Source organism: Orbicella faveolata, unplaced genomic scaffold, assembly GCF_042242905.1.
Source record: "Orbicella faveolata isolate gen_17 unplaced genomic scaffold, um_ofav_v1 contig_24, whole genome shotgun sequence".
NCBI lineage: Eukaryota > Metazoa > Cnidaria > Anthozoa > Scleractinia > Merulinidae > Orbicella > Orbicella faveolata.
In genome coordinates, this window is record NW_028301552.1 from 3,714,387 (window position 1) to 3,738,211 (window position 23,825).

Sequence of the window (23,825 nt, forward strand, 5' to 3'; positions counted from 1 at the left end):
GATCACGTGAAAAAAAAAACGATAAAATACGAATGTGAGTTAAGTGGTCTGTGATTAGTTTATCAACTGAAAAGACACAAACGAGCTGCTCTGATAACCGGTTATAAAAACAACAACATCTAAGCTACATCTTGCGTTAATTAATTATCCAAACAAGCATGAGAATTTCAGTGAATTTATCATCTTTTCTTCTCCAGACTTAGGCTAGGGCCGACAGTAAGAAAATAGAAAACACAGGGATAACCTAATAAAGACATATTTACGCTTTTGCAGCGGTGAAAACAGACGAAATTACGTTTAGAAGGTCTATGAAGGTGAATGGAGGTGTATGAAGGTGAATGAAGGTGTATGAAGGTGAATAAAGGTGTATGAAGGTGAATAAAGGTGTATGAAGGTGAATGAAGGTGGATGAAGGTGCATGAAGGTGGATGAAGGTGAATAGGGGTGCATGAAGGTGAATGAAGGTGTATGAATATGAATGAAGGTGATGAAGGTGAATGGAGGTGTATGAAGGTGAATGAAGGTGTATGAAGGTGAATAAAGATCTATGAAGGTGAATAGAGGTGTATGAAGGTGAATGAGGGTGTATGAAGGTGGATGAAGGTGTATGAAGGTGAATGAAGGTGTATGAAGGTGAATAAAGGTGAACGAATGTGTATTAAGGTGGATGAAGGTAATAAAAGGTGTATGAAGGTATATGAGAAGGAATGAAGTTGTATGAAGATGGATGAAGGTGGATGAAGTGAATCAAGGTGTATGAAGGTAAATGAAGGTGAATAGAGGTGTAGAATGAAAGTGAATAGAGGTGAATGAAGGCGAATGAAGGTGCATAATGGTGTATGAAGGTGTATGAAGGTGAATGGTGGTGAATGAAGGTGAATAGAGGTGCATGAAGGTGAATGAGGGTGTGTGAAGGTGGATAGAGGTGTATGAAGGTGAATGAAGGTGTATGAAGGTGGATGGAGTTGTATGAAGGTGAATAAAGGTGTATGAAGGTGGATGAAGGTGGATGAAGGTGTATGAAGGTGAATGAAGGTGGATGAAGGTAATAAAAGGTGTATGAAGGTATATGAGAAGGAATGAAGGTGGATGAAGGTGGATGAAGGTGGATGAAGGTGAATCAAGGTGTATGAAGGTATGTAAAGGTGAATGGAGGTGAACGAAGGCGAATGAAGGTGTATGATGGTGCATGAAGGCGTGTGAAGGTGAATGGTGGTGAATGAAGGTATATGAAGGTATGAAGGTGAATGAAGGTGTATGAAGGTGAATGAAGGTGATGAAGGTGGATAGAGGTGTGTGAAGGTGAATAAAGGTGAATAAAGGTGTATGAAGGTGGATGAAGGTGTATGAAGGTGAATGAAGGTGTATGAAGGTGAATGGGGGTGTATGAAGGTGAATAAAGGTGAATGAAGGTGAATGAAGGTCTGTGAAGGTGGATGAAGGTGTATGAAGGTAAATGGAAGTGTATGAAGGTGTATGAAGGTGAATGGAGGTGTATGAAGGTGAATAAAGGTGAATGAAGGTGAATGAAGGTCTGTGAAGGTGGATGAAGGTGTATGAAGGTCTATAAAGGTGGATGAAGGTCTATGAAGGTGAATGAAGGTGGATGAAGGTCTATGAAGGTCTGTGAAGGTGGATGAAGGTGTATGAAGACTTATGAAGGAGGATGAAGGTAAATGAAGGTAAATGACGGTCAATGAAGGTCTATGAAGGTGGAGGAAGGTGTATGAAGGTGAATGAAGGTGTATGAAGGTGTACGAAGGTCTATGAAGGTGAATGAAGGTGAATGAAGGTGTATGAATATGAATGAAGGTTAATGAAGGTGAATGAAGGTGGATGACGGTGAATGAAGGAGTATCAAGGTGTACGAAGTTCTATGTGTATGAAGGTGTGTGGTGGATGAAGGTGTACGAAGGTGTAAGGTGTATGAAGGTGAAATAAAGTGTATGAAGGTCGATGAAGGTGTACGAAGGTGAATGAAGGTCTATGAACGTGTATATCAGTGAATGAAGGTGTATGGACGAACATGAAAGGTGGTGAAAGTATATGATGTAAGCAAGTATGTCAGCATATATAGTTTTGGTCAGCGGTTTATTATCAAAAGGCTCGGAGTCATTCCTGCAATTAACGTCATGTAACGTCGACAACGTCCGCCATTTTGGAGAGTACAAAAACATATTGTGTAAGGTGCATGCAGTATAGCCTTGAACAAATTACTAGTTACCAGTCCTCTCTCGTCTAGAAAAACATTGCCTTTTTGTAATCTTTTTGAGGGAGAGGGTCACCATTTTCTACGGAAGGTATGGGAAAAGGTTTCTTTTTCTGTCAAAAATGGTATATAAAAGGGCAAGGGTTAAAAGCTCATAGGGAGGAGCCTCCCTGTTTAAAACATTGTTGGACACCCCTGATGGGGATTTCAGACCACACTGACAACTGACGCAGGGAACAATTAAGACACCATTGCAGAGATAGCTCATGAAAAATCAATCCTGGTCTGTAGGGCAGGAAAAATGGCATTGCAGAGTGGGAAACAGGGAGCTTGGGACTTGCCTAGTTCACAGCCTCGATATTTCACTGCACGCGGTCATTCGTCTCGGGTCACGTGGTCTAAGAAGAAGTGTGGCTACTCTGGACCATTCGTTTCGGATATGGCACCAAAATCAATTGACTGTGAAGGCTTGTAGTCCCTGTCGCTTTTTTTCATAGTCTAAGCTGCAAGAAAAATTTGGCCCTGCGAACTCCTAGTGGCGAGACGAGCATCTCACACCCAGGATTTCACATGGCCATTTTTTTCTCGCAGTTTTCTTTCACGTCACGCTTGACAGCCTAAGCCAGAGAGGGACTACTCATAGTCTAACGCCTGGGAGGAAGCCAGACAGGAACTACTAAGGTAAAAAGGGGATTACAATATGGTTGCTGGCATCCATTCCACAACTTCATACACAGTGAGCAAGAGTAACAATGACTATTGATGAGGTAGTTTAAGTAACATATGTTGGCAAAGAAGATCAGCAGAAGAGTTGAGACAAGAAGCTTAAGGAAGCTTAAAACTGCATGGTAAAATTTAAAGTGCATTAATTTTTTACTCATAAAAAGTAGAAGTTTTCACTGTGTTGCCCAAATTTTGAAACCTTTAGTTCCAAAACGAAATGAAATTAATATTGAAGGTTTGCATGATTCAAACTTAGAGTGGTTAGCGGACTTTAAAAGTCCAAGACTAAGAGTTTAGTTATAGCTGTTTTTGATCTACAATGAGTGTTAAAAGTTGTCAAAAGAGCTAACACCCACATTCATCTCACGCCACATTGGAAATCAAAGTATCCTGTAAGCCAGCTCATGGATGAATAGGATTAGCGAAGATTAACTAGAAAAAGGTGATCGGATAAAAAGAGGAATTGCCGGATTTGGAGTATTGAAAGTTATTTGGGATGTTTAAGAATTACATAAGGGGAGAAAATAAAGGTCTGCAGAGGGTACAAGTGCCTCCTTACATTTGCTTGATATAATAAATTAGTTTAGAGTTGACAAACAGATCTGCTTAAAAATTTCAATATGGAATAATCAATACAGTTAATTTTGATTGCTACTGGAACAATTGAATACATTGAAATTTAAAAGACCTCACTTGCTTTCATCCATCAAACTCACTTATTCATATCACAGTCTAGAAAATGCCATTTCTGGCTAACCTTAGCTGGAGAAATTAAATTGTCCAATTCTTATTAAAAAATTACAACATTATTTGACTACTCCAAAACTGTCACACCATCATGATGATACAACATGTCCATAAAAAAAATAAGTAACAAAAAACCATGGCCCCAGTGCCTCATTTTATCCTCAGATGGCCTTTGTTCTGTGATCTTTTTTTAAATCTTCACCCAACATCTGATGGTTACGGCAGCCTACATTAATATTAACAACTCTTCACCTACTTTATCTAATGATGTTAAAAATTCTTTGCTTAGTTAAGTACAAAACAAATAAAAAAAATGTTAAGTGCAAAATAATGCACACTTTGACTGGTATTGGATACTTAGCAAAAATAAACAGCTTTTAACAAAATTTAAGTTTTCTCTCCTGAACTTCCTTCTGCATATTTCATTGTTTGCTTTATCCTTGAGGTAGGACTCTTAATCTAAGTAGCTTCTAAAACAGCTCACAGATCGTAATTCTATTTTTCACACTCATTGTGAAATAACCAATTCCATAGAGCAGTTTTCACTCGAGTGTCAAACATTTATTTGATTTGCATAACAAAGCTGAATGATTGGTTTAAAAAAACCTTGCACCACTTTTTCATCCAAATAGGAAAACTAGAACCAATTGTGACCCACCCACACTGACATACATTTTCCCACGCTTCTTATGAGCTACATGTATTTATTTCGAGTTTTGTCTGGTTCACTGGATTGTCTGTGTCCTGTGTGATTGACCAGACTGAGAAGAGTGATTACTTTGGTTTTGGTTTCACAACACTCAACTGATAACTGCTCTAATAACATTACTAATAAATTAAAACCCAGCTGTCAGAGGAGTGAGTTAAGTATTTTGAACAGCATCAAATCTCACAGGAGGGTGTGATTTCCGTTTTTCTCTTCCCCACCACATAAAATCCACTAATTGTAAACTTTCAGATGTCTGGTCCTCATGTGATACTTGAGGTTCAGAAGACGACAAGTTCAAACTCTTGTTGTTATTGTCTGTTTCAAACAAAACGCCATCAGTCTTGCACTCTTGCATGGCCTCATGGGATTGAACAGCTTGCCACAAACGATCAGCTTTACTATGAATTTCTGGAAAGGACTGAAAAGAAACAGAAGGTTGGAAATACGTGTATTAAATAGTTGTAGGTCAAAAATGGATTTACTAACTTAGAGGGCCTGACTGACTTTCTATGTGATCATAATAATAGAGGTGATGTGTGTTTGCAAGATACATGCACATGAAACAAGCGAGATATTTTGGTGGTTGTGATAGATAATTTTGGTCAAGAAACTCAAAGCAAAAGGAAATCAATTGACACTTTAATAAAGTTATTATTATTAATATTAATATTATTATTATATATTATTAACACTTTACAGATCTATTTTCTTTAATTTCACTAAGAACTATTATTTTATTTTATTTTTTGCCACACAAACAAAAATAGAATTATAATACAATGATTAATAAATAAAACAAATCAATATACAAGATAACAATGAAAATACAAAACTACAATATAATATGTTAAAGGTAGAAAACAAAATGGCAAGGGAACCTAATAAAAAACCACGGGGCTTGTAAGCTTAGGTTCCCTCACAACTATTATTCAGTTTGAAACACAAACTCATTCTGTCTCTGTTCTACTGTGTAATGGTATGAAATAAAATTTAAATTATAATTCTTCACAGTTTATTAACAAATATAACTCTTTGATGTCTTAAAGGAATACTACTTGCAATACATACCTTGGATAGCTGAGTAAGGTCAGAAGATGCTGTTTGTAATCTTTGAATGCACTCCTCAAAATCTACAACAAATTCAGATCAAACAATAGCACATCAAAAAACACAAACAGCTATCATTGATTGTCCAAGTGGTAGAGTCAGCAGGCCTTAGAGGATTTTAAGTGCCCATAACAACAAAATTTTTATTTTCTCATCTGATTCTATATATCACCCAGTGAACTTCTGCAAAAAAAGTTTTTGATTTGGATAAAATGCAAATTTTTATAAGTTTTTGAAAATGTTCAAATTTGCTACCATTTTGGTCCACCATTCACACCAGTCTTCCCTTGGTTTGGAATGAGCTGTGATGTAGATTCAGGAACATGTGAATTCAGACTTGACTTATCTAGTTTGTTTTACCTCTGTAAATTTAGCTTCATAGTCCATACAAAATGCCAGAAAGGTGTGTTGCTGCTCTTTGTAGCAACATCAATGATTCAGAAAACAACATCAGTCTTCATCGCACTCTGTTTTTTGGCGAAACATGACCCAATAAACTGAGGAGGCGAAAGTGGTGGTTAACTTCATCTTTGAAAGAAGGAAAAACTGGGTACTGGGAAAAATCTTGTCGATCTGTTCAACGCATTTCACAAATGATGACCTCACAAGGCTGAGTTGAGCAGGGGTAAATATGTAGAGGGTGAAAAAGAGATGAAGTAGGCATTTGTGTCTTCCCTTCAAAGCATATTAGCTATGAAGTTTGTGACCAAGAACCACCAAGAAGAGTAGAGATCAGCAAATGGTAAGAATTCTTATCATATCCCCCGCAACACATACTCGAGGTATTTGCATCACTCTGCTATAAATTCTTATTTTAATTATTTTTTATTTTAATTTATTAATTCTTTTGTAATTCTTCTGTAAGAATTATGTTTAATTTATGTTTATAGTGTAAATAAAAAATTGAATTGAATGAAGGTATTATTGAGTACATATCGTGCCGCTGTTTTGGTTTATGGTCATAGATCATGAGGCATGAAGGCTAGACTAAGGGATCTTTCTGCACACGAAGAATCTGAAACAACAGCCTCACAATCTGCTAACTCCGGCCCTTCTACAAGCAACAATGCGGTAAGCTGCTTTGTCAGTAAAATGCTTTGCCTTCTGCAGCGTCCACTACATTTTCAAATTCATCTTGACTGTATTCCACAGTGTTATCACTTTCTGTACCAGATAACTCTTCATCCATGACACACAATTCTGTATAGTCACTCCTAAAATGTATTTTTGTGCACTTGAGGCAAAGTGCAAGCTTCCTGAACCTACGTCACAAGATTCAGTCATGTGGCCAATTATGAGCAGGTCGATCTAGTGATCAGCGGCGCAGGTCGACCGCAAGAAAATAGGATTTTCAGGTTTTTAAAAATTCATTTAGAAAAATCTCGTTATATCCAAATCGAAAAATTTTTTTGCAGAAGTTCATTGCCTGAAATATAGGATCAGATGGGAAACTAAAAATTTTCATGTTACGGGCACTTTAATAACAGCCTCCCTTGCCTTCTTTCTTGTTCTACAAAGTGTAAAATAATTAATATAAAAAATAAACTCAGATACCTATCTGTAATATTATACAGTTCAGTATGCTTGAAAAATGTATACCACCTCACCCGGAGTAATAACATTGCAACCACTCAAAGATGAATCACTTTTTACTGTGGGCTGATATTTTTCCTGTACAAAAAGCACATTATTACAAGTTAGAATGCAATGCTTTAGCCAAATCTTTGAAAAATGACCTTAAACACAAGCACAGCAAACCTGAGAAGGAAAGTTGAGCATCAACTGTTACTGAATTTTTGCCAATTATTGTTCTTGGATTGTTTATTACAACGTTCTTTGTGGAACCAACCTGAGTACAATAAATGACTGTACTAATAATTAGTACAGTCAAACCTCCACTAATGGCCACCTCTCCACAACGCCCACTTTTTCTGGTCCCAGCGGACAGTCCATAATTTCACTCTTATTTTACCCTCTCTACAACGGCCACCTCTCCACAGCGGCAACAGCTACTAAAACTCATCCAAACTGCCAACATAGCCTCTCAACAAGGGCCAGTTAATCAACAACTGACAAACTGTATACAAAACCCTATTTTTAATTAGCCACTATCAACTTACCAGTATCTCCCTACGACGCTGAAGTATTCTATTTAGCACTTCTTCGATTTGCTGAGGATACTTTTTACGTTTCCCTGCAGTACCTCTGATCAAATCTTCCAAATCAGAACATATTGCAAGAACTTGTGCAAGTCTGTCTCTGTTTAAAGGTTCCATCTCTGAAAATTGTTGATTAAAATATTGGCAAAATAATATGCACAATTTTGATTTCGAATACTATCCCCAAGGACTTACTAATCCTACTGTTCCAGGCTCTCGGCAGGTTTGGAGTCAGAAGAAAAACAGGCAAGTGAGAGAAAAACCAAGGGGAGACTTATGCAATATTAAGGAGTACAAGTTACCATTGTGAACTCACAATCCTTCGCCATGCCACCTGGGGTGGTAGAGAATGTTTTCCCCTCCCTCTCCCCCTGATTCCTCCCACCTGTCACCCACCCCCTTGGTAGAAACTCTTTTTCTCCCCAACCTTTCTTTGCTTCAAAAATTCAAGATGGCAACCAAACATTTCACAGAGATATGCTGAGCATCCAAAATATGCATGGACTGCAGGGTACTTTTATATAGGCTACTACATCTCCCACAGAATAGGAATGTAGTTATTGTGCTTACAAATTAAGTATTAAAAAAATTCACTAATGAATAAGAACAACATTTAAGTACTATTGTTATTATTATTAAGTACATGTACTCTTCGCACTTGTACTGGAATTCTAGCTCGAGGTGCAATGGAAATTAAAATCACTTGCTGATATTTTATTTATCATTTTTGTGTTTGTAAAAGTTGAATTGACGTGTGCATTTTTCCTGTTTCAATCAGGGTCAGCCAGTACTTTTGGGTATACGGTATACAGGGGGATTTTAAATTAAGTACTGTATACGGTATTTTGCCGCCAAAATTGGTACTTTTATGGGTACAAAGTATACCTCGTTTTTCCAAACTTTGGCATTTGGCATGAATTTGAGGTGAAATTTTGGGTGTAAAATATAAATTCTTCTTTTCAGGTAAATTGGTGTACCACTACCCCCTGGACGACCCTGTCCAAAACGTAGCTTCCCCCGCACCTTCCCGTGTAGAACAACCCCCAGAGCATTGAACAATCTTTTGCTTTTCTTGGTAAGATTTATATTAAGCTTGCATTTACCTTCCTGAACTGCCGAACTGCTTGAAACTTCTGCTCTGCTTGGGCTGTCCCATCCTTGTCCTCCGATAGTTATGTTTTCCTTGATCCTGTCCTCGACAGATTCTTTGTAAAGCTTTACCAAACATGATCAAGAAATCCGATCAGAGTTACGGTTAAGTTAAGTACAATGTAGGCTTATCTATTTGCTCTGCAAAACTCATAAAATTGATCAACTCTCGTCTGTTAGGAAAACATAATGATCGCCCTACCTCAAGGAGCTTCTTCTCGAATTCATCCTTCTGTTTTACAGTCCAAGACTTCTTCTCAGCTATCTGATGCACCTCCTTTTTCAGTTTTTCATGAATTACCAGCACCGTTTGTTTGCTGTTTACGGAAACTCTTCCCTCGTCCGCCATTTTTGTTTTTTCGCGCTTTTTTAGACTGCGCATGAGCAGCTGGTTTTTTTGTTGCCCCATTGCCCCATGGGATAGTAATCAACATGGCGGTGAGTTGAACTTCGTTGTCGAAACTATATGTCATTTCTTTTTACCTTTCCTTAAATATTCTTCCACTTTCTGTAGGCTGTGGATCAATCAACATATGAAGCATTCATGGGAGGGACGGAGTAAGTTGTTTTCTCATTTATCCAGTGCAGTCATGATAAACGATGAAGCCCTCAACTGGGTCAAGCGTCTGCAATCTGGCGAGACTGAGAAACATAAGCTTGAGCTTTAAACAAGAAGCAACGTATTATTTTAGCTTGATTCCACATTGTTTATAAACGCCACAAGTCCACATTATGTACCGCAATATACCATGAAGTTGCATTTCGGTTTAAGCTTATCTTTTGGGAGGTACGACCCGGGGGTAAGACAAAGTCATCTCATTTAACAACCCCCCCCCCCCGTCACCACGCTTCATCTTTCTCCCCCCAGATGCACACCGCAATCATCGTTGTTCAAATCATTCAGGCACCACAAAGGATGTTGATTTAATGTGCACTGTTTTTTGTCAACAACGTAATCGAGATTTTATAGAACGTCCAAGCTTAAAACATTCACTAACAATAATTGGTACAAAAAGCCAAAATAATTATGTTAGAATTATCTTGAAATTTCTAAACAGAGATCAACTATTCTCAGAAGAATTTGATAATGTTTTGTGGAAATTCTACACAAATTTTAGTCCACCCGGTATCTAGTTATTTAAAAACTCTTGTAGGCTGCACTATGTCCAAACACACAACAAAAATACGCAGTTCACTTCTAGAGTGAGAGTGCTCTTCAAATACCACTGCCTGGTGCTGCTGTTACACGAAACATTTTTCTATTAAAATGCAGCGATATATTGAAAAATCAGCTATCATTTTGACAAAGAAAGCGTAACAAAACTTACATGTGCAGGTACTCCTGCAGACGCTCAAATGTTTGTTCTCTGGAACCTCTTATAATCTGACTGTGTAAGTTTAATTGACTTTGCAGAGTTTATGCCATGGACATGGATGATAAGGTTAAAGGGGTTCACTTGAGAGGAACAAAGTATACAGTTTCCCAAGATGGTCTGTGTCCTCGTTGCGGAAATTCAAACAGGCTCTATGTGATCTTGGATAAGTATGTTTTTGTAAATGGAAACTCTTTAGACACTGTGTACTCTTTAAAAGAAATATAAATGCTAGAGTGTACATGATGTTTTGGCATTATCTTGTCCCTATCATCAAATTTTAAGTCACTACGAATATGTTATGTGAGGTATAATTTATTTATTTAGGTACAGGTGTACCCTATTTGAGACATTTAATCTCATATGTTACACATATTTCTCTTAAGATTGTTTCCGATGGGTGATATGCCTGAAATTCTTCACACGCTGATAGCTAAAGGAAGAGCTATTTTGTGGTCAAGTCAAGAAAAGGAAGGATATCGGGTGAGATACCATGAATAAAAACAGATCTAGAGTGTCAGTGACTAGGTTGTGGAGCAGTCTGCAAATAACCAAGAGAGGTGTTCCTTCAGGAGGTCAACACATCTTCCTGTGAAGTGATGGATCATGACAAAGGGTGGTAATAGTCTTAAATTGGACAAAAAGGCAGTCACTTGTCTGGGACTGTCACCATTAACATATTTCACATTGTATTGTTCCAGGGGAAAAAACCCATATCCCTCCCATGGAGGGTTTTTTGTTTGACCCCCTTCCCCTTCCCTATGCCTCTGGAAATTCAACTTATTATTCACACTTTCCTTTAAAAGTTTGGCTTTTTGGACCCCCTCCCCCTCCCCTGTTATTTCCAATAACCCTCCCTGGGGTGGGTTTGGATATTTTCTGGAGCACACATGTCATGGATAGGGTTGGTGAGATGATGTCATAAATGAAGTTGTAATGGCTATCAGAAGCATCTATCTTAATTTTGTGGAACTCCCTTTTCATCCACAATGTGGCATGTAGAAATTTGCATGCTCTAACAACACTTGGGTGCACCACAATCTACCTTTCTCTAGAGTGACTATGTTATAAATATTTCAGTTCAATATGAGTAAATGTTCATTCCCTACATGTATTTCATATTATACACACAGGACCCACCTACATTCCTATGCCAAGGTTTTTGTCCGCCTGACCCTCTGGGAGCTGGATTTAATGTCAACTGGGACAATGTCTCACTGAATCAGATTTTAGAATCTCTGGACAAGCCAGTACAGGTTTGTAACTTGAGTCATCAATCCTTTGGGTATTTTTGTTTTGCTCTTTTGCAATAATGTGGTCACTGTACTCCTGCTTGTCCAATCCCAAATCTTTTCATCAGTTTAGTAGGTTTAAAAAAAATATGTAAAAATATCTTGTTACCTGTTAAAGGAGTAACGTTTTTAGTGCAGGCAGTCAATACACTGTATGTCAATCACCAAAACAAAATGTGGCTTTTGCGTTGGATTAAAGTCAAAGCTGTCCAAGTCCATCATACCTTATTGTGAGTATCCATGGCTGTTGTGGAATAGATGATCAAACATGATATCTTTCTTCCATTCATTTCACTCTAAGAAGGCAATAAATCCTGTTTCAAGCTCAGGGGAAAGCAGCATTCAAGGTTGGTTATTTATTTGTTTGTTTTGTTTCATCTGCAAGTTTTCCATATAACTGTATTTATCTGCATTTGTGTAGAGATTGTTCTGTACACGTTTGTAATAGTGCCTTTGTTTAATCATGTTTTTATGTTTACTATGATTTATGGTGTGATTGGTAGTGAAGTAGCACACTTTTGTTCCTTTCGTCCCATTTGTAGATGAGCAAATTACATCATCCAACTTCTAGGTACTGACAGTTTATTTGTAACTTCTTTTTCATTCGTATTCAAACAAAAGTTGAAAGATCAAGTCAAGATGAATCTTCTGATAACTCAATGCAAGTTTTGGATGAATTTCGAGCAGAAAAAAGTGATGATGAAAGAAATCTGACTCAAACTTCAGTCATGCAAAGTATGTATGTTCTTTTGTAATAACATTGCCTTATTTTACTGACATGTTTCTTTACTTCTGATCATGTACATTCACTATGTTTTGTAACTAAGTCAACTATTTCCTTCAAAAGCTTTGCATCAACAATGTGCTGTATGATTAACTTATCTACAGAGAGTACTATAAGGCAGTAGTTTTGTGAGTAGTGATATTGATGATACACCTTTTTCAGGTTCGTCAGACAAGGAGGAAGAAACTGAGGAAGACGATGATGATGAGCGGGATGATGATGATGATGATGATGATGACGAACTTGACGAGGAAGAACTCATCAAACAAATGCTTGCAAAAGAGCAGCAAAAGCTTTCCCAGGAAAACCACCATGATGATACCGATGACAATGAAAATGAAGAGACTGATGCTCCATCAGCTCCTTCTGATTCTGAGCATTTTTCGGAACAAAATACTTCATCTAGTGATGTGATTGGCTCAACCACCACTGTAACAACATCAGCAACCGGGGCTGTATCTCATTCGAACTCTAGCAACACAGTGTCATCATCAACAGCAAATACTTACCCTGTGTCATCTACTGGTCATTGCCCTTACTGCAGTGCGTCTGATGTCAAATATATCATTATAGTGTCGGAAAACACCAAAGATACTGAGCTACCACAGAGTCTTCAGGAGTTACTTAAGAGAAATCATGCTTTTAAAATGGCTAAAGGTGAGGTGCATAAAGCCAGAACAACTAGTAGGGAAAGCATGGCCATAATTAGAACAAAACTGAGTCTTAAATACATTGGGGCTTCTCCTTGTTGCAATATTTATTTACAACTGTTGTCTGAGTCTTGATCTGAGTTACCTGCAAATGCTTTCTCATTCATAGCCTGCTGTAATGCGATGCCTACCTCTCATTTAAGAGGGATCCTCTTATGGTTCTCAGTGTTTCCGCCAGAGCACACCATGGCAGGAATCCCACGTTGCAATCAGAGATGGCCCCCAGAAAAACGAAAAAAGGGCCAATTTGGCCCTTTCCTTTTACAAGACTGCAGGCTAAACTCAAACATAGTATTTTAAAAACCATCCCATCTTTGCTTCTAAAACTTTCAACAAAAGAAAAGAAGTCAATCCAACCTTTTGCTTTGCCTGTATTGATTCTCTGAGTACATCGAAAAACTTCCAAATGGCTGAATCGCCCTATAATGCAATGCAAACCCTTGATCATTGACCATGTCATGTATTCCTAAGGATTGTTCTCATGCAATGCACAGATCCTTCATACTAGTATCTGATTCTAAAGAAACTTTATTGAGTAGAAACACTTCAAAAAGCATTTACTATTAAATTTTATCATAGATCCTAATAAACTGCTTTATTTTCCTTGGTTCCCCGATGCATTTTTTCCTTCCGTAGCTTTCAATTTATTGGCTCCCTTCCTAAAAAATTGGCCCCTAAAAAAGGTCTTCACGAGCCACCTTGGCCCTCAAGTAGAATTTTCTGGTTGAAACACTGGGTTCTTAGGGCCTCACCTAGTTATGGGAGGTCAAGTACAAAAGAGTCATTCGGGTTAAAGAATTCCTTTAACTTTAGTGTTAATGATGCATGCTGTTCCATGTACACTGTGCAATCAATTGGCTCCATATTTCTTAACACCTATGAACCTTTTTCATCAAGATTCCCATATTTCTTTTGTTCAAAACAGAATACATTAATAGCAATATTACATTCCTTCGTTAAAAACCCTCTGATTTACCCAGTCATGGATGAATAAGCAAAGGTGTCCTAGCTGTTCCACAAAATATGCCCTCAGCAACTCCCTATCTAGTAGGCCTATTTTTACACCATGCATTTCTGCATGATGAATGCGCTGTCTTGAGTAGATTTGATTTTTGCCAATGCACTTAGGATTTTTAAGCCATTGACTCCCACTCCAGCTGTAAAAGGACTATGGTCCATAAACCACCTGTAACATAATCCCTTTCCATGCACAATGCTTTTGATAATCAGAAGATAATTAGTGATACAGCTGCCTTGGACACAGAAGGGGAGAAAAACTTGACCTTTTGGTGTCATTAGCACCTTTTTTTGTTTTGTGGAACTGTTTACTTCCCTTGATATTTGGGTAGAAACCTCCCTGAGATGAAGACAGGCAAATAAAAGGCCAGAAAAAGAAACTGGGAGAAACAGAAAGAGGGAGAACTGTCAAAGTTTTATTCTCACATGCATACATGCCTGAAAGACATTTTGAAATTCTAACCTCATGATGGAAAGGAATGATAGCTTCTTTGTTGCAAATGCCTTTTTTGTCATTTGAATCCAATCTGTCAAGATTGCATCCAGAAATATGCATCTGCATTGTAAACGGTGTTTATGAAAAACAAGAGGTCAACAGGCACAATGGGCTAACATAATTTTCTGGTTATTATCCACAACATACTGTAAATTGCCGCTCATAAGCCTTCCCACTTATAAGCTTCCCCGGTTTTAGGCCCAGCTACCTGCAAACAAAATATTACTTCCAATTAAAACCTCCGCCCCCCCAGATGTAAAACATTTTAATCAACACCATCCCTTGAGGGAGCAGGGGTGGTGCAGTGATGAGAGCACTCACCACCCACCAATGTGGCCCAGGTTCGATTCCTGCCCAGTGCCATATGTGGGTTGAGTTTGTTGTTGGTTCTCAGCTTGCTCTAAGGTTTTATCTCCGGGTTCTCCAGTTTTCCTCCCTCCACAAAAACCAACAACTCCAAATTCCAGTTCAGGACCCACATGAAAACCAGCTAAGGCTGATGTGGCTTCTTCTCTAAATATTGTTATTTAATTTTATTTAATATAACACTGCTATAGCTTATGCCGAAAGCCCCCACCCCCCACTGTAAGCCCATCCAGATCCCCTTATGAAGTTGTATAAGCCCAGGGCTTATTACCAGCAGTTTACAGTATGTCCTAACATGTTCTAAATTTTAGACTCTAATATTTTATTCACTGTAAATTTTGTTTCTTGGGAAGTTTCGTTTTATTTTTGGGGAAAATGACACTGTCATGCAACATTGTGTTGCCAAATGGTTTAAACTTAAACATCTGAAAAAAAACTCATGTTTCTCAGTTGGTCTACACTACCTACTTGATTGCCTAGGAATGTTACTTGGGATAATGCCAATAAACTCTCAAAGTTAACATCTTACAAAATTAATATAAATTGACTTTGACAGCCAATGTGAATCAAAGGAAAAGGAAAAACCTTCCTTGGCTGATAATGTCTTCGAAAATTCTTTGTACTTACAGAACATACATGCATTTTTGCATCTCCTGTTTGAACATTAAGTGATCCTGTGAATATTTTGTATTTACAAAATTTGTAAGTCTTAATGGTGACCAGATTATTTACCAATGTACTCACCCAGTCGACTCTTGATTCAAGCTATGGCCCCTACTGAAGTAGTCATTCTCAAGCAAAGCATTTTTTTAAGGCCAAACCCAAATACACTGGAATCTCCATTTCTTAAACCCTCAATTATTTATTGAACCTCCTGATAATTCAGAAAAAACATGGTCCCCTTCACATTTTGATTCATTCAAATACTAATAATTTTACCTTGATTTATTAAACCATGAATCCACAATAATTCAAAACCAGTTTTGTTTTCCCTGGTTATTCAAGAATAAAATCCATCATTGTCACCTGCAGGAATACTGCTGTTTAGCAAATCACCACTAGGTCTGGTGTTTAATTATATTGGCCAAAACATCTTTGACCTGATTGCTTGTAGCAAATTAGAGGATCTTTTCTGTAGCAGTTGAAAAGATTCCCAGAAGAAAATGCTGTAGTATCAGAAACCATGTGTTGACTTGAAAGATAAACTGTTAAAAGTGTAGTTTTGTAAGTCACTAGGTTATGACTTTATTTTGTATCATATTTTTACTGCCTTTACCTTTGTTACTTTAACTATATTGTGTTTGTTATTCCTTTTTTCCATCTTGTTTGATTTTGAATATGCTTTTTGTCATGCCAAAGTTGTACTAGCAAAGTAACTTGCTGTTTTGATCTCCTGTTGTTGTTGTAATGAACTTTAGGTGACAGTGAACCTCCATCATTCCAGTGCCAGAAGTGTCGATATGGCTTCAACCTTAACTGGTCAAAAACTAACCTTGAAGAAATCTTTGGACTGCAACCTACAACATCTGCACCCGCTGCCACTACTGCTGCCTCCTACACATCAACTGCGTCAGTGCCCTATCAGGCACGTCCTGCATCTTACATGACGTCTACTGCTTACCCACGCTACCCCCCACCAAGTGTGTTACCACCAGGATACCCACCCCCTGTGGGGCTGCCTCCACCTGTACCCTACCATGGGTAAGTTGAAGGATCCCTGCTAGGGTCAATCAATATCTAGTAATCTGATTTACCATGAATTTTTGGTTAATATTATTCTTTTCCTTTTCCTTCCTCAGCTATTCACCTACCTACCCCAGTTATTATGGTTCATATTATCACCCTCCTGCAATCCCCCAACCTGCAGGATCATATTCTCCCTACTCACCGGCTGTAGCACCCCCTAGGATACCTCTCCCTGGGACAATTCCACCTGGAATGCCCCCACCTGGCATACCACCCACTGGGATATCTCCTGCTGGTATACCACCCCCTGGGATACCTCCTCCTGGTATACCACTCGCTGGAATTCCTCCTCCTGGTATACCAATCCCTGGGATTCCTCCTCCTGGTATACCACCCCCTGGGATTCCTCCTCCTGGTATACGGCCCCCTGGGATACCTCCTCCTGTTGTACCACCCCCTAGGACACCACCTCCAGGCTATCTCCCACCAGCTGTTCCCACAATCCCTCCACCTGCAACTGCTTGGGGAAGTTACACACGCCCCACATACCCCACCCGTCCACACTACCCTCCCGCTTCTACAGGGTACCTCCTACCTCCCACTGGAAGACCCTATCAGCCACCACCACAGATTGTGACTCCTCTGAGGGCTAGGGCTCCACGCCCTTTGTACCAGCCTGTAGTACACAGTGGGATGTCAGTGCCACCAGGAGCCACTCCATCCCAGCAGGAGCCAAGTGCTGAACAGACTGTTGAAGGTGAAATCAGTAAAGTAGCAGCTGCGAGATTTGAGATGGTGTTAAATCAGATCGACCTAGCAAAGGCTCGTGTCCGCCACGAGAAGAAGCTGATGAAAGAGTTTCAAAAGGAAGTTCTTGGGACCACTGCAGCAGACATTGAGATGCTTCATCAGCAGGACACTGAGGAACCTAATGCACTGACAGATGAGGGACAAAGCATGCCAGAATATGACGAAAAACCACCTGGTGATGATGATACAGGTACTGGTTGCACCTTCACTAATAAGGCAGTAACAGCTGTAACAATGAGAAGAGTGAAGACATGATTGATCTTCGCAGTTATATACACAACTCAAGCAGTTGTGAAATTAAAGCCTTAAAAAATTCAGGCTTGAACGGGATTTGAGCCCATGACCTCTGCGATACCAGTGCAGTGCTCTACCAACTGAGCTACCAAGCCAATGGGGAGCTGGTCACGTTGTGACTTCATAATATGCCCATAGATGGTGAAGATACAAGTGAAGACATGATTGATCATCGCAATTTTTTACACAACTTAAGCAGTTGTGAAATTTAAGGCCCAGTGTGAGATTGTAGAAATTGGATTGTAGATAGATATACATGAAACGAGGCTAATTTGAACGGCAGCTTGAACGGAATTGGAACTCATGACTTCTGCAATACCGGTGCAGTGGTCTACCAACTGAGCTATAAAGCCAACCAGCTCCCAACTTTGCCTAAATTACATTAAGCTCTGTGAAAATCAGTGTAGTGTCTCTGATCGCAGCTAGGTTTTGATATTTTCAGGCACAAGCATCAACCAATCTGAGACGCTACGTGTACACAGGTTATGAATTGTGTTGAATCTGAGAACTCTGTAGAGTGGCAAAATTCAAAGTGCATGAAGAGATATGTAGCCTTTTATCTTTCTCGTTTTCATTCCTATGTTACTTTTTCCCACCAGGTTTTGGCCCTAATGTCATTATCACCCAGTCATTAGAGGAAACGAAAATTGCCGATTCGCCAGTGAACACCTCGGTACTAGCACATTCTGTTTCGTCATCACAGCCAATGCCAGCGGATATCAATGAAAAGCCACAGATTCCAGTCCATGAACATAATGCTGAAACCGGCAACCTGATAGACAATGTTGCCGTTGAAACTGGCCACGACTCCAAGAAAGATCTAGGCAATGAAGATGTTGAAAATGATTTACCAGAGACCACGGAAACAAGTCTCAAGAAGACAGTTCCAACTCGAGGTGGTCGTCCTGGACGATCTAAACAGCAAAACAAGTTGCCGCCTCCTAGAGCTGTAGCCTCCACTCGACAGACGCGACGATCTCGAAAATCTGAACCTACTACCTCTACAGATGATACAGACTCCACAGCAGGCGAGGAGGAAGCTGCAGCAGTGACTGGAAGGTCAAGACTATCCCAAAAGACCCGACCACCCAGCAGAGGGGTAAAGAGGCTGGAGATTGGAGCTGTCCAAGACAATGAAGTGCATGGAGGTGTTGTAGCGAGTGACGGTGAGATGGGTGAATCATCAGATGTGTTGAGTCAGAGCAGTGCTGTTCCTCAGACTGAAAGTGATTCGCAGGACGTACCCAGTGAAAGCTTGCCCTCCTCCTCGGAAGCAGAGGCTGCTCCTGTTGTTCCCAGTGCCACAGCTCGCCCACAGCGTGGAAGGGCCACACGAGGCAGAAAACGAAAGCAGGAAAGCGTTGAAAAGGAAGTTCCCGGACCATCAGTCAGAAAGTCACTACGAGTGGCAGCAGAAAATTTGACTGTAGAGGAACTCCACAGTGAAGAAAATGAGGAGCTCGAAGATGAAAATATGTTAGTAGACAATCCAGTTGTCTTAAGCCAAGGGGAAGACACAGAAATGACTACCACAAGTCCCAGGGTAGGACGATCCAAAAGAGGCGTCACCCAGCCTGATCATGGTGATGACGAGTCAACAGCTGATGGCAGTAACCTTGATCAAAGTGAAACGGAGTCTACGACAGTGACACAAGAACCTGATAAGCCCACCACAGAGAGACGCACCAGTAGACGCCAAACGAGATCTGCGCAGATACCGCAAGAGCCAGAAGAGTTAACAGCAAGTGAAACTAAAACTGATCCTCAAACAGAAGAGTCTACAGTCACTGTACAGGAGGAGGACGGAGCACAAGAAGATGAAAAGACCACGAGCAATCGCCGAACTCGTAGATCAGCACCGAGAAATGTTTCACAGGAAAGCGTTAAAACTGCTAGCCATCGCCAAACACGAAAATCCGTACAGCTGCAACCGCAAGAATCTGACGCGCCAGACACTGAGCAGAAAGCCGACAGCAATCAAGTTCAAACGCTAGAAAGTGACATGCCCAGCGACAACAAACTCACGGATGACCAGCCATCTGTGTTGGTTGAGCAGAAAGTAATAGCCCCAAACGGTTCGTTGGGGGCTGAAGAGAAGGCCAACCGCCGGACAAGAAAATCTCGGAAATCTTCGGCTTCAAGCGAAGATGCATCGGTTAGTAGTCGAGTTGACGTTCATGAGTCCCAGGAGTCCGATGCGTCGACGACAACAGAGGAACTTGCTAGCAAGCGTCAAACGAGGTCTCGAAAATCACCAGCCTTGCGCAAACTTGAAACAACCCAGTCTGATACACCCACAGTAGGCGAAGCTGAACAGACACCACCAACACGGAAATCTCGGCGCAGATCTTCAGCTTCAAACGAAGACACAACAACAGGAGATGCTCAGTTGTCGGTAGCTGAACCCGACCCCCCTGAAGGTAGTGCTTCTTCAAGGCGAACTCGCAGGAACAAATCCACACTCACGACTCAAGAAACTACTGAGCTACCACAGGAATTGGACAATCTGACTGCGGAAGGAAATATTGTGGAGGTAGATTCTATAGTGCCTCAGAAAAGAGCGTCTAGGAAAAGCGCGCCGGTGGAATCAACTGCAACAATCACTAAAAGAGTTACTAGAAATCGGCAGAAAAAGTAAACAGGTATGGCTCTGGCCCAGGCCACGCCGCTGTTGTGTACTGAACGGGATATTGTTCGACCGAGAAAACTGAGTTTTAATTAGTCTTCAGTGGACGTTCTTGACAGATTCTAAGAGCGGTGTGAGATCTTTTTCCATCTTGGTCGCTTAGTCTCCAGTGTTAGCAATCATTGTTTGGTTATCGCATTGTTCAGATATTTTATGGCTCAATCTTTAAACTGAAGTTAGTATTGGCACATCCAGTTGTACTTGACCGTGGTCGTTCAAGATTTTGCCACTAGCAAGGAATGTTGTTTCGTACCGAACAGCCGTTTTTTTGCACGGCGACTGTCCAAAAAAATAGTTGTTTTGTGTTTCGTCGTAAAAGGTGCCATTGTAAATAAGACAAGCTTGAGTTGGACGAGAGCAGAAGGGTAACATTAAAGTTTATTCAGGTTGCGTTAGACACTGATCTTTACAACAACGACAGCTTATTTTACCACGAAGGAACATCAATGCAGAATTAAGTAATAAAACAAAAAAAAAAGTTATAAAACAAAACTCTGTGTTAACTGCTTTAGACCGGTCTCCCAACTTTCTCCTCTCTGCGACTTGGCTTCCGGGTGTACCTCCGGAAATCAAGTGAAAGAAAAAAAATTGTCTGACTCGTCGCTGTCGTCCCATATGTGAACATTGTTTGATGCGCGACATGATGGAACATCATCAGATTTTAACATAGGGAATTTAGGTAAAAGTTCTAGCTAGAAGTGACATCCATACGTTTATAGAATGCCTGCGGGTGCTGTAATCAAACAGTTTTAGGTAGAGATTCACAATTGCGCATTTTCGGGAGGGAAACCGGCGTTGAAGTAGTGAATATCCGAGTCCAAGAATCTAGCCCGTGAAATCGTCTGTCTTCTAGAGCCACCTTTTGTTCGTATTGGGTCGCTGAGTCGTCTATTTATTTATGTGTTTTTGAAGTGACAAAAGATTGGAAGCGAAACTGAGAGCCGCTATACAATCCTCTCTCCCCCAAAAATGTATAAATAGGGGAATGGGTAGCAGTCGGATTCGGTCGAGGAAACAAGAACCAGATGATGGCGATAGACAGGGAATAAACCATATTCGCTTTCTCGGCATTGGACTGGGACTAGCTTGCAACTGAGGCTAATGCGGGGGTCTTGATCTTTTTTTTAATGATATTCCCGGCAGAAGCCTTCATCGCAAGCTAGTGCCAGTCCAATACCGAGAATACGAATATGGCATATTGGTCTCGTAGCCCTGGCTGAACCGGCTCGACGTTACCAAAAATGATTTCGCCATACTAGCGTGAGAACGTTCGGTGTGCACTTAAGTAATCGCGCTATTCTTTGATTGGATAATCAAAATCAGAATCTTCACGAAAGCTGAACGAGGATTTGCATAAAACGGAGCTTGTCGGCTCTAACTGTATTGATTTTTGAATTATTTAGAACTCAACAAATTACTGAACGTCTGAATTTTCAAATATGTTGATGGGAGGAAGGCGGTGCGAGGGTCTCTCTGGCGCCACTAGGGCCTTATTCAGAAGGAACTCAGTCTGGATGGACTTATTGCATCCTGTCAAGACTGGCATCTTGTGCGATTGCACCAGAACGGCCTCTGGTGCCGAGTCCCACTGAGTCATCTCTGACGCATCTAGCTGGTCTGCATGGCTCACGACATTTCTTGAAAAAAAGACAAGTTGAAAGCAAGAGTGATAAGGAAGTATTTAAAATTATACAAAAAAAATACTTAACAGCAGATTCACAAAATATACGGACATATCTCCATGAAATAAAACATTAAGAGAAGAAGACAACCACTTCGCCAGGGCTTTCCCTGGAAGTTTGGAAGACGCGGAAAACCTCAAAAGAAAAGTCCTGGGGACGAAGTTAGGTGGAATAAGAGTCTCTAAGGTTACCGTTGAACGGTGATCATGTGAAACAGAGCTCTTAATCTGGACCAAACTGTTTGTAATCTAGACGAACCTGTTTTTCCTTAAGTGGTGACGGCAGCAATAAATTAAGACCTCAACGAGAATAACTAGCCAGGCGCCAAACAGGAGTATTATAGCGATGCACAGGGACACCAGTGTTTTGTAGTGTGCGTCAGAAATAGCATTTCCTGGATAAAATAAGTGAGAAAAATACCTTAGTTGCTCAAAAACCGATCTTTGCGTCAAGAATCGCATATTGCATATTAGTCTCTTTTGTTCGATAATACAGTGTGCGACTACTCCGGTACACGAAGGATCTTCTTTTGGGTGGGGGAATGGAGGAGGATTTGAAGTGAAGTACCTCCTCGTCCAATTATCGTGGATCTTTTGATCCAGTGATTGATTTACTCACTGAGAGATTGACTCAGCTTGCACAACTGATCAGAATTGTTTTCTACTATTACTATCTGTCGTGTACAAGTGTACAAGTGTTCCAACTTTAATCTTAATCGTGTACTTGCCTTTCCAACATGGCCTTCCCCGCCATCGTGAGACTGTCTTATCTTGCCGCAATCAGCTGAAATCACTATATGAAGGCTATTTTTCACGGCTACTCGGTCAGTTTCTCAACAGTTACCGCACATAAGCTTCTTACCTTCACAATTACATTGAGAAAAAGTAGCTAACAGGCCGAGTAGCATCCAAGTTATGCGTGCAGTGTAACTATCCATCTAAACCACAACTTGTAAGACCTGCAGTGACAAGGGTAAGTGAGTTGTTGACGTAAACAGCGTATGAAGCTGGCAGAACAGAACTTCAAGCTAACTTAAGTTCGTTTTAGTCCCTTTAAGAAAACTGAAAACGTGAGCATAATTCTGGTATAAAGATCAGCTTCTAAAGAATGAAAAAGCAGCGTAAAGCTGCTCTTGTTGAAATTTACGACAGCGAGAGACATGATTATCTTAAGAAAACTGAAAACGTGAGCATAATTCTGGTATAAACTGAAGATCAGCTTTTAAAGAATGAAAAAGCAGCGTAAAGCTGCTTTTGTTGAAATTTACGACTGCGAGAGACACGATTATCTTGTCGAGAGCTTTACTCTAGGTTTACACGGCAGCAAAGTTAATCTTTCATGCTGTAAGTACCACATAGAAATTGATTTCAAGTGTTTTGTGTGACTCGAGCGTCATTATTAATTGTACCTTTAAGTTTAGTAGTAAAAGAGAGCCTTTGAACCCTTTTGGCCCCTTATTAGTCTCGGCAACTGACGCCAGTTTCTGTGGTACGAAGCAACCACGAGTAGTTCTTCTCTCTCTCTGAATACCATACCAGTCCTCTGAGGTTTCTTCTTCTCAGCATTTGGCAAATATCAGATTGCTTCAACACTTCACCAGTATACCCACTTATAATCGGAGAGAGGCTTTGTGAAAGTAGTTTCATTACCTATAAAGATCCATGACAACGCATTGTTTTTCGGCACGGTTTGACCACGGACAATTCCATGCGGAGTGAAACCGACTAAAAACCAAACACTGCACCTCAGAGAATTGACCGGTCACGCCGAGAACGTAACTTTTCATAGGCTTACCCTGTCAGTAAAGAGACGCAACCTCTTCAGTT

General features: G+C 40.2%; 3 protein-coding genes across 4 annotated transcripts; 1 reads left to right on the top strand and 2 right to left on the bottom strand.

Annotated features, from left to right (window-relative positions):
- Nucleotides 1–3,063: 3,063 nt before the first annotated feature.
- Nucleotides 3,064–9,227, bottom strand: LOC110042432 (uncharacterized). The gene is made up of 6 exons (XM_020747803.2): nt 9,006–9,227; nt 8,758–8,869; nt 7,616–7,773; nt 7,103–7,166; nt 5,457–5,518; nt 3,064–4,806 (listed from the first exon to the last, which is right to left on the bottom strand). Exons 1-6 carry the CDS (start codon nt 9,210–9,212, stop codon nt 4,543–4,545), a joined length of 867 nt encoding a protein of 288 aa, XP_020603462.2. The 5' UTR covers nt 9,213–9,227; the 3' UTR covers nt 3,064–4,542.
- On the top strand, nt 9,190–20,809 carry LOC110042431 (uncharacterized). 2 transcript variants are annotated; one of them, XM_020747800.2, is made up of 11 exons: nt 9,190–9,241; nt 9,318–9,361; nt 10,218–10,346; nt 10,563–10,659; nt 11,310–11,432; nt 11,770–11,815; nt 12,090–12,203; nt 12,415–12,909; nt 16,260–16,542; nt 16,641–17,527; nt 18,231–20,809. In XM_020747800.2, the coding sequence occupies exons 1-11, from the start codon at nt 9,236–9,238 to the stop codon at nt 20,267–20,269; spliced, it is 4,263 nt and encodes a 1,420-aa protein (XP_020603459.2). In that variant the 5' UTR covers nt 9,190–9,235; the 3' UTR covers nt 20,270–20,809. The 2 variants fall into 2 exon arrangements, with proteins under 2 accessions (XP_020603459.2, XP_020603461.2); XM_020747802.2 differs by having other exon boundaries at nt 11,773–11,815.
- Nucleotides 20,678–23,786, bottom strand: LOC110042433 (uncharacterized). The gene is made up of 4 exons (XM_020747804.2): nt 23,408–23,786; nt 22,861–22,957; nt 22,258–22,393; nt 20,678–21,954 (listed from the first exon to the last, which is right to left on the bottom strand). Exons 2-4 carry the CDS (start codon nt 22,934–22,936, stop codon nt 21,732–21,734), a joined length of 435 nt encoding a protein of 144 aa, XP_020603463.2. The 5' UTR covers nt 22,937–22,957; nt 23,408–23,786; the 3' UTR covers nt 20,678–21,731.
- Nucleotides 23,787–23,825: the final 39 nt, after the last annotated feature.